The sequence below is a fragment of the Arachis ipaensis genome, chromosome B10 (genome assembly GCF_000816755.2).
Source record: "Arachis ipaensis cultivar K30076 chromosome B10, Araip1.1, whole genome shotgun sequence".
NCBI lineage: Eukaryota > Viridiplantae > Streptophyta > Magnoliopsida > Fabales > Fabaceae > Arachis > Arachis ipaensis.
In genome coordinates, this window is record NC_029794.2 from 110,754,961 (window position 1) to 110,766,892 (window position 11,932).

Genomic DNA, 11,932 nt, shown 5'->3' on the forward strand with positions numbered 1-11,932 from the left:
TTTGGTTGAAATACGGTTGAATTGGTTGGACTAATAAACCAATAACAAAAACGGTTCGATGATTGTTGGTCAGTGTAGTTTAGACATTGTTATTTATTATATTACTGAAAGATTAAGAGCTTAGAAAAGAGTAAAGTACCAGTAAAGAGAATTAGCAGCATTCATAAGATATGACTCACGAGTTCACGCACTAAACTGTTGGCTTCTTTCACTATCTCTGGTGCGGGGCTTATTACCTTCTCAAAAACACACTAATTCCTCGCTTTCCAAGTGCTCCAACACAGTGCCGCTATGAAGAGGGTCTTTTGTCTACCGTCGAAATGAGCCGCTGCCTAAGATAAGACTCGTTGCCACAATTGAAAAATGTCTCTTCTTCTCTCATCTATAGGTCAGGGGTTATTAAGTTTAGACTCCAAATTATTGAAGACAGGGGCATTGAAACAATGTATGAGAAATTGATTCAACCTTTAACATGCATCTTGGACAAGTGTTATTTATTATATTATTGTTGATTAGTTGAAAATTTGCTAGTAATTGTATCTTTTGAATGTAGAACACTATGGGTTTGTCATTATGTACGTTTTATTTTTTGTTTAGTTATAAACTTTGATGTTTGAAGTTGTTTGTGAACATCTAATATTAAGTTATGGATAATTTATTATGTGAAATTTTAAATTTTATTAAATTAGAAATTATTGAATTTATATATTAAAATTTTTTTTAGATTTTTTAATAATTTTATTTAATATTTAATTAAATCAGTTAAATTTCGGTTGAACCTCGATCGAATCAGTAAACTATTGAACCAGTAACCTTACCGATTTATTGATCGGTCCGGTTCTCGCAACCTTGATTTGGATCAACAATTTTTGTAGCTATCTTTAAAATCATCTTTGCTTTCATTATGATATCCTTCTCAATTTATGTTTTGGTAAATTTCTTCAACCCTATAAGACAATTGTTTGAACTCATTATATAGCTCGATGACAAATATTTGTGATTGACCTTCGTGATGTATTTGTATGCAAGATTAAGTTAACTTTGTCCATGGCTTTATGCCAATGTAATAAACTCGGTACATCTTTTCATTTTTAAAGAGGTGATTTCTCTCGTATCTCTTTTGTAAACTCTATTTAATTATTTTAAATTGTGTTAAAAAATATAAAATTTATCAATTAATTTACACAATTTTAATTTAATTAATTAATTTTTTTAAATTTTGCTTTTGATAAAATTGTATATGAAAAATATATTTTTTATGCTTCTATTTCGTGTGGTATGTTATCTAATTATTAATTTTTTAATTTTTTTATACTATTTAATGTCGTGATAAAATTTTTTAATGTTTTAGGATTAGTTAAAGTGCATTAATAGCTTTAAAGGATCAAAAAGTATAGAGAGAGAAATGAATTCGAAAAGTAATTCGAAAGAGTAACCTTTTAGAAGACTCTTTAATCACAATTTTCTCGCTTAATAGAGATTCTCGTGTAAGGTTATTTTTATGTGTCTTGATTAATTAAGCATGCACATTCACATTTTAGGCTCTCCAAGAGCCTTCAACAACGGTATGAGATAATATTTTAAAGTCAAGACTTGAGGGAGAATATACAATATATTATACACTCATTTGTTTTAAAAGTTTTAGACTTTGAGTTCTAGAGAGAGAAGCTCCAACTTTTCTCTAGAATTCAAGTTTGAATTTTTCTCTAGTTCTAGGTTTTAGTCTTGTTTAATTGTAGTTTTAGTTTATAATTTCTTATTTTGCTTTCTAGTTTTTTAGAATCTTTTGTTACTTCCTCTATTTTGCTAGAGTATGTCTAAATTGAACACAATAATTATGTGCTTATTGGATGTGCCACATTTATATAGACCATTATATTTTATTAGATGAAAATCAAAAGATAATATGAAAGAAAAGCATTGATCGATAGACTCTAATAAATACAGAATTCCTAGTACATAAATAAATATTTTAAATGACAATACTTTAATGCACAATACTTTAAATGACAACAGAATCTTTTATTCTTAAATAATTAAATATAAAACACATAAATATAAAAAAATATGAGTATTCTTTATTCATTAAGATTAATTATTATGCAATAAAATTTTTATTCAAAACATTTATTTATGTACTAAAATATTCTGTATTTATTAGAGTCCATCAATGTTCTTCTTTTATATTAGCCTTTAATTTTCATCTAATAAAATCTAATGATCTATATAAATGTAGCACATCTAATAAATACATAATTATTGTGCTCATTTTAGATATACCCATTTTGTTATTTTAGTTTGCGAATCCTTGTTAAATTTATATTTCTCATGAATGAATTTGATATATTTTAGGTTTTATTATTGTTTACTTGAGTTGATGTTATTACTTTCTTGAGTTAGGTAGTCATAGATTTTATTGATTCTTATAATTTGTGAAATTTTGACTTTTGAGGATATTGCACACTCATGTTATGTTTCAATTAACTTTTGACATGTAGATTTATTAATTTCAATTAGTAATTTAATTTTAAATTTTGTAGAAATAAAAATTAATGTTAGATGATTATTCACATAGTCAATATAAAAAATAATTATTTTTGCTGACATAACGTTATATGATTGAATGCACATGTAGATTTTCTTTACGCCTATTTTTACACTGATAACCTAGTATCAAATTAAATTATTAAAATATTTTTTATAGGTTAATTTTTTTGAATATTGGATGATATTTGGTGTAATGCATGATTATGATGTAGCCGTGTGTTTTATTGCGATATTAGAGTCTAGCAGAAATTGTTCCCCGCGATTTATAGACTGCAACAAGAAGACAAAAAAAATAGTAGAAAAAAAGAAAATAGAGGAGATGATTAGAAGTAGGGTTGAGACGATTTGATGCATGGTGGAGTGATTTGTGAGGGAGATAACAAAATTTGAGACTTATAGCCTTTAAGACTAAAATTTTTTTATCTCCTTCACAAATCGCCCCCACCATACATCAAATCGGCTCTACCATACTTCTAGTCATCCGCTCCATTTTCTTCTTTTCTCTTATTCTTTTTGTCTTCTTGCTGTTGCGTACAAATTGTAGGGAGCGATTACTCTTAGCCTCCAATATTAGAGTAAAACACACAATTGCATCATAATCACGTATTACACCAATTGACAGCCAATATTTAAAAAAAATCGCTTTTTTTATAAACTGAATTTAAGATAAAGTAAATTGGTGTGCCTTCTAAACTTTAAATGGATCACTAAACAAAAAAAAAAGAAAAAAAGTTAGCAGTAGCATTATTATTGTTGGAAAAAGGAAAAGAACATAGTAGAGCCCTAAGTTTTTCTTCTTGAAATCGAATACGCGTACAACCTCACTTAACCTTGAAGGAAAAGTTCCATTCTCTTCTGTTTCTCTCTTCTGAAGTTGTGTTGGTTTTACTTAGTGCTCATTCAAAAAGATGTGTTAAATATGAAAAAGATTTTACAATTTATTGTGATGATAAATATTAGTTTAAATTAAGTAATTAAATAATTATGATTTAATTATTTGTGCTATAAAGTCTTTAGATTTAAAAATAACATTAATACTTATTTGATTTGGAAAGAATCATCCATTAATAGTAAGATTTGACGTTATTGGAGGTGTGATGCTGCTAGAAGAAAGAAAAGTATCATCCTTTAAAAAAAGATTTGCAGCAGCACAAAGAAAGAAAATTATCGTGTCTTCAATGCAAAATAATCTACTGCAATGACTAGCATTAGCTTTGTCTTTTGATATAAGAAGAAAAATCAGATTTGAGAAAATCGAAGGAGAATAATTCAGAAATCAAACATTTTACAATTAAGTGTCTTTCTTCTTCATCTTGGTTTATACTTGATATTAAGTTTTGAGTCATCCTAGTACTAATAAAAAGACATATGATCTTGTGAGAGAATATTTAGAAAAAGCCTATGAAAGTCTTAAACTAGAAAGATAACTCTACACAGTTTCAGTTTGTTTGAGTCTTGTTTGTTCTGTTTTTGGAGAGTTTGTATTGTTTGGGAATTGGTTTGTGAGGCATGGTGAAGTGCTTCGTTTGTCTAGGTGAATAACCGGATTGGTTTATTCGTTTTTGTCCTTGTTTTGATTTTGGCATTGGTAATTGTAATATTGAATTGGATATAGTGAAATTTTGCTATTGTTGTAGTGAAGACTAGACGTAGACCTCATTACACTTTGAAATTGAACAGGATACTTGTTGGGGTTATTCTCTCTACTCTCTGTTCGTTTATCTCCTGTAGTTGTAAGAGACTAAAACCAAAAAGTCTCCTACTTACTCTATTTCGCACTTTTAATTTTAAAGGGTGCCTTGATTCAAACCCCTTCGTTTATCTCATGTTTGCAGATGATTTCCTTCTCTTTTACAAGGCAAAGAAGACGGAAGTCATACCTTTACAAAAGCTATAGATTTAAAACTTAACTTTGAGAAATCTAAAACTATTTGTTTAGAGAACATTTTCGATGCGACTCCAAAGGATATGTTTAAGGGGTGTCATCTATCCATTTTACTAAAAACTTAGGTAAATACTTAAAAGTTAACCTTAGGCATTATAGAGTTACCAGGGGTTCATGCTCAAAAGATCGTTGACAAGATTCAAAGGCATTTGGTTAGATGGAAAGAGCAGTTTTTGAATAGGCAGGAAGACCCTGTCTTATTAAGTCAGTCATCTCCAGCATCCATATATATCAAATACAAATTTATCTTCATGCATTGGGAAGTATCCAGTATATCTGTCCAAGAAGCAGTAATGGGATTTACCTGCCAAGCGATGCAACATTTGATCAATAAATGGCAACGGGTAATAGTCCTTCCGTGTTGCTTGATTCAGACGGCGGTAATCAATCACACCCGCCAAGCATTTTGAATATGGGTTGCAACAAGCTCTCCACTTTCTGTTTTCACCATAGCCACTCCGTATTTCTTTGGCACCACTTAGACCGGACTCACCCACTCACTATCTGAGATGGGATATCCAAGAGGCGAGTGACTTCTTTCTTGACTACATCGAAGATCGTGGGGTTCAACCGTCTTTGTGGTTGACAGATTGGTTTCGCACCCTCTTCTAAGAAGATTCTGTGAAGGCATACTTAAGTGCTTTTTCCCACAATATCACTTAGGCTCCATCCAATTGCCTTCTTGTACTTCCAGATAACTTCAAGAAGTTTTTGTTCCTCTTGATTGGAGAAATCGATTGCAACTATCACCGAAAATTTACGGTCCTCATCAAGAAATGCATATTTGACATGAGGTGGAAGGGGTTTTAAGTCTTCCCTTGCTTCTTGGTGTGGTAGTCTATCCTCTTGGTCATGAAGGATTGGTGAGGTACTTTCATCATCTTCATCATATTCTTCCCCCCTTGAACTCATGTTGGATATCTACCTTAAGTTCTTTCCCCTTTTCATCTTCAAAGGAGTTTTTACCTCCATCAATCAATTCACTAATAGAGTCTTCCTTGACAATAGTGGCTTTAAGATCTACCTTTTCAAGTATCTCTTCACCTTTTAGATTTATAGCATCAACGCTAAACTTGAGGGTTGATGGAGATGGCAAAGGCAGACCACTAGGTGTCAAAAGTTGGGGAGAAGCAAGGTTGCTAGTGTTAGAAGGGGGTATTAAACGAGACAAAATTTCGGAAAGAGTTGCCATGCAATTGTCTTGTTTCCTTTGAAGTTTTCGTTGTTTTTGAATGAAGGTTTGAAGATTGTTCTCCTCATGAGGAAGGTTGAAGTGAGTGGGTTGATGGTGAAGGTTAGGTTGCTCTACGTATGGTAGCCGATAAGGTGAATGAAGAGGCGTTGGTGGTTGGAATAACAAAGGGGCTTGAGAGCTTAGTGGTTGTGGCTCATGTAGAGGATATGGAGCATTAACATATGGAGGGAGAGGACTATAATGATGGTGAGTCCCACTAAGTATGAGAGGTTGATAGGCACTATGGTCATAGGGTTCATGCAGAGGTCCTTGTTGCCAAGAATAGCTTGCTTGTGATCCCCTCTTAGATTGGCTTCCCATACTTTGATGCAACCTAATGTTGGTATTGTCATCCCCTACAATATGATAACAACCAAACTCCAAGTGCACAATTTTGGTTGTGATAATCAAGGGTTTTTCAATAAAGAAATGAACAATTAAAGGAATAAAAGAACAATCAAAATTGCAACTAATGAACCAATAAACCAATTAAAGAACTATCTATATAGTATGAACAAGTAAAGGGTTGAAAGTGATTGATGTGTATGTATGATTCAAAACATAAATGGGATCTTGGCTTGGGATGAGCTAGGGGATCCTTTCCTTATTGTAACCACAACTATGACAATTATGATGGATTAATCTCACTTAGTTAACCCTTAACATCGAAGAGTAGGTTAAGTGAGCATAATTGTTCTTAATCCACAAATCCTAGCTCACTTACTAATTGCCTTAGTAAAAAACTAGTGTTAGTGGAAACAAGAACAATTAACAATCCAAGAATTATCACTAAATGTTGGACATTATAACTCTAGTACCCCATATGCTCATCTTCCCCAAGCCAAGAAGTGAAAATTTACCTAATAATCCAAATTGACATTTTCACAAACACTTGGTGGGCATAATCATAAAATATGGCAAAATTGGAAAAGTGCTTAAAACTATGAGCAACAAATGATTAAAAGCAACAATAGTAACTCAACCAAGCATACAATAATCATCAGTCATCAAATTCATCAACAAGAAATCAAAATGGCAATATATATTCTTTAACTACAAGAAAGAGTATCAAAATTATAGTAATCAAAGAGAGAAATTAAGAAATACTTACAATGAAGGCAAGCAAAAATCCAAGATAAAAAATGGAAATAGCACTTGGAATATAAACCCTAATGAAAACCCTAAGAGAGTTAGAGAAAACTAAACCTAAAGAGTCCTAAAACTATCTAACACTACTCTTAATAATATACTATGTTTCCTCAAGTGTTGTCCCCTCCATATGAACTCTAGGTCATCAGATTTGGGCTTCCAAATCCTTCCAAACGCGAGCCACGTGAGTTTTAAATGAAGGCACGCGCTGGTATCTGTGCGTACGCACACTTGGCCGAATCTCAGGTTGTGCGTACGCACAAGAGGCTGTGCGCACGCACACTTTGCAAGGCTTTTCTCCTTTGTTTTCTTCATATTTCCTCCCTCTTGCATGCTTCTCTTCCATTCTTACTAAGTCATTCCTACCTATTACATCTGAAATCACTCAAAAAATATCAAGGTATCGAATGGAATAAAATTGATTAAATTAAGCACAAAAGAGAATGTTTTCACAATCAAGCACAATTTAGGAGAAAAACTCAAAAGCATGCTATTAAAGTGAATAAATGTAGGTTTGCATGATGAAATCCACTCAATTCCAACAAAAAAATTACTATCAAATATGGATTCACCACTACCCAATATCAGACTCTTCAATTCTGACAATGAACTTACTGGTAAGGTACGCAACAGAATGGGATTCTCACATTCAAACGTCACCCTATTATCATTATTTCTCATACGTTAATTTGGATACACACTTACAACTAAGTATCCACTACTACTAGAGATTTTGGCTTATTTTAGGAAGGAATAGGTAGAAAAGTAGTGAAATATTTCTGATGAATATAAAGGGTTGCACATCTTTCTATAACTGTTGAAAATTTGTCTTAACATATCTCGTTTACAGTGTAAATGTCATAATTATTCTCTTATTTCGTTTACCGTACAAACGAGATACGTGTAAAAGAAATAAGTTAACACGTATCTTGTTTGCACTATAAACGAGATAAGACATCTCGTTTGCACTGTAAATGAAATAAGGCCAAGTAGAAATAAAACATATATATTGTTTACACTAAAACGAAATAAGAGATGCGACACATTTCGATAAAAATGCTCTGAATTATATAATTTGGTAATTAAAACATTTATTTTATTTTCACTCTAAATTTTATATACTAATTTTTTTAATAAGATTTTAAACATCAATATAAATAAAGAAAATTTATCAATCAATTTTAACGAATATTTTTGTCCATAAAATATGTCAAATAAATGACTGCACAAAGCGCGAAGAACACTCCAGTTCATGCAATAAAAAGCTTATTAGCAATCATCTATAGTTCATAAATCATTCCCACTTTGACCATACGCTGATGGGGAACATCAAATACTTTGCTTGTTTGTTGCCTCAAGTTTTTTACCAAGAAATTGTATCCATAATTGATCAAGAACTTCTTGCTTATATTAGATTCTTTGTGAGCAATCACCTCTCTTTCACCAATAAAGTGAACAATACCTGCATCCACTGCTTGGTCAATAACATTATTAGTTCTTATTAGTTCATCACTTTCACCACTTTGGAGGTTCTCTTGTGACACTAAAATTTCATCAGCAACAAACTCCCTAAGCCTTCTGACCAGCACAATCTCGAAAGACTCGTGCTCACTGCGAAGATCGGTGTAGCCATATCGCACGACACATCGATACACGTTGAACTCTTTTGACCCGATTCGGTTGAAGAGGAACCGATCTTCCACAGGAACTTTGCTAATAGGCAATGACTTGATGCACACAAATACAAGGACATAATGTAATGCATGCACATTTTCAATGTAGTGCTTGAAAATAGGTGGAATACCATCAACAAGATCAGAATAGAATATGGCCAATCCTGGGACATTGCAAACATTTGTGCTGCCAATAATGTCTTGAACCATTTCTGGGGACATCTTGTTCTCCAATTCATAGTAGTACTTTCTTCTATTCACATCATTCCAAGTGTACATTATGCACATTAGTACTACAGCAAATGCCAGAGGAAGATACCCTCCATCTTTAAATTTGAATAGTAGTGAGCTTAGATAAACAAGTTCAATTGTCACGAAGACAAGAATATAGCCAATTACTAAGAACACGTTTGTCTTCCATATCATTAACATTACTATAACCATGAAAAATGATGTGAGTGTCATCACAAACACCACTGCAATTCCTGCATTTTCAAAATCATGTGAGATATTTTAGAGTTTTAATTCATTCACATGAATGCAAGTAAATATTACAAGATCATATCCGGTCCCATCTATTCTTAATTAACACTCCACCTTTTGAAATCAATATAATACTAATATTCTTTAACCAGTAATATCCCTTAATAAGTAAATAAAAGAGAACAAACAGATAAAATAATTAAAGAGAATAACTATTAATATTAAGGGTAATTTTGTGAATTAATTTTTAATTTTCGTAACTCAAATATATATATTTCAATATATGTTATGCAGATCCTATTTGATAATTGTTTTAGGACAAAAATATAAAATATTATTAGAAGAGCAGATTGTTACCATAAGCATTGCCAATTGCTGCACTTGTTTTAAAGCAAAAAGTGACGACAATACAAAACAGCATGAGAATGTAATTAATTTCAGGGATGTAAACTTGTCCTGAGACTTTTGCTGATGTGTGCACAACTTTCACGTTAGGAAAACACCCCATCGCAAGAGACTGTTGTATTATAGAAAATGCCCCAGAAATCAAGGCTTGAGAAGCTATAATGGCTGCCATAACAGCAATTACAAACATTGGCCAATATAGAGGATCTGCATAACATTCACCCAATGGAATTAATTGACAAATTGTTAAAATGGGATCAGATAAGAAATTAAATTACATCTATTGATGATTTAATTTTATAAGAAAGATATCTCATGATATAGTATTAGAATTTTTACGAATTTATTTATGTATTTCTAGCTATATAATAATTTAAGTTCTAAGAAAGATAATTAGGACAATTACTGTATTGTTCTCTTCGTAAGCATGTTTTGTTATAGTTCCAACATTTGAAACTCAACTCTTTATCATAGAGAAATCAGACCATTGAGAATAGATAACGTTGTAATAAATGCAAATAGTCATTACATAATTTACATTTCAAGAATATGGTATACTAATGTTTTTTGTATATAAAAAAAGTATAACAAATTATTTTAGATTAATATGAATATTTGCAAATATAGTTTCTATTGTAAGCAAAAGTATGTAATAATAACGTAACAATAATTACTTAATTAAAAAGTATCACCTGGCACGGAGGCATAAAAAGCGTTTGGACCATGATCCATGTGTTTGCGAAGATAAGATGCTTGTCCACTATAACATAATATGATAGAAGGGTAAACTATAGTGCATGTACTTAACCGTATTGCTCTTACTGAGAAATGACCAATATCAGCAAAGAATGCCTCAGCTCCTACACAATATAATTACTTATTAGTTTCCACCAATTTCATGCATTATAACTTGCATTACATCTATAACTAAATGTTAATTAGTTTTAACTACTCTATCTTTTCAATAGTTCTCTCAAATTTTGAAATTTTGATAATTAAATAACAATTAATTACCTATATTTAGTTATTCAACTGTAAATACTTATCAACTTATATATTGGGTTATGCTATGTGTACACTAAAATCAGCCACCAAAGTCAGCCACCAGTATAAAATACATACTGAAATACAAATACACATTAAAAATAAATTAAACCACACATGTATTTATACACAAATACATTGGTAGTTGATTTTAGTGATTGATTTTGGTGCACAAATAGCATTTCTCATATTTTTATATTTACCAACATTTATTTAATACTATTATGTTTTGATAATTATTTTGAAAATAAAAAGAGTTGAATGACGAAGCACAAATTTATTACTATGAAAATTAAAACAGAGAAGAAAAATAAAAAGATGTGAGCGAACCTGTAACGCAAAGAATAATTCCACCAAGAGAAACCCAAGCATCTTTTTTGTTCCTCTTAAAGTAGCTAACTATGCATAAAGGGTTTATTGCTTTGAGCACGGTAGGATCATATTTGATGATGTTATAAACACCAATAGTTCCGATACAAATGAACCACAGAGTAAGAATTGGTGCGAAAATGTATCCTACTTTATCTGATCCAAGTCTTTGTATCGAAAACAGGAGGATTAAAATCAAAATTGATAGCCAAACAACTTTTTCTGTTAATAAAGAACATAAAAATATAAGTGATGAGCATGTTGTTAATATTTAATCAGATTATTTTATGAAATTTAATTTTGATGAAATTAATTTTATATATCCATTCAGTTACATAACTCTAGGTTTGTAAAATAAAAAAAAAAATAAAAAGAAGTACCTCTTGTCATTGCAGGAGTAGCTTGCATAATTCCTTCCATGGCAGATAAAACTGCAACCCAAAAAAAAGAAAATTCACATCTCTTGTCTTTGATTTATTTATTTTTGTAGAACTCAATGTTAGATTAAGTATTCATGTAATATATACATGAGAAATTTGTTGAGTATATATAGACATAATAAATACTTATATATGAAATAATTTGCAAGATAGCCAGAGACACACACATACACATCAATACCTAATTTAGACACGAAAACAAAAATCAATACCTAGTTTTTTTTATTTACTATTATTTTTTATAAGTTTAAAATTATTAAAGAAATGTAATATAAATTAAAGTTTTTGACATACACTTCTTAAAATGTGAGAACTTCATTTCATATTCTAGCTTAAGCAATTCAATGCAATGGCACATTCTACCATTAATTTATTGATTCAGGAGGGAAATTGAATATATACATACCTCAAGATGTAGTAGCAATCCTTTTTTTCGCATTTTTATTTTTTAAAGAATTGTTTCAATTTTTATTAACAAAATCTAAATGTCAAAAGGAAAAAAACTCATGTCTATATTAATTAAAATCTAATAATAATAATAGTAATGTCTCTAGCCACTAAATCCAGACACGAAGCATAGTGTAATCAATTTGGGTTTCTTGTCTTCTTTTTTGTTATATCAGGTTATATTTTAACTAAAAAT

At 30.9% G+C, this 11,932-nt stretch overlaps 1 protein-coding gene across 1 annotated transcript in view; it reads right to left on the reverse strand.

Moving 5' to 3' along the window:
• LOC107620913 (potassium transporter 5-like) overlaps positions 8,000-11,932 on the reverse strand; it is a 5,358-nt gene continuing 1,425 nt past the window's right edge. The window contains exons 4-8 of the mRNA XM_021114152.1: positions 11,230-11,280; positions 10,811-11,071; positions 10,129-10,296; positions 9,389-9,643; positions 8,000-9,033 (exon numbers count right to left, since the gene is read on the reverse strand). Coding sequence (XP_020969811.1) covers positions 8,156-9,033; positions 9,389-9,643; positions 10,129-10,296; positions 10,811-11,071; positions 11,230-11,280 — 1,613 coding nt within the window. The 3' untranslated portion in view covers positions 8,000-8,155. The remainder of the gene's footprint in view (positions 9,034-9,388; positions 9,644-10,128; positions 10,297-10,810; positions 11,072-11,229; positions 11,281-11,932) is intronic.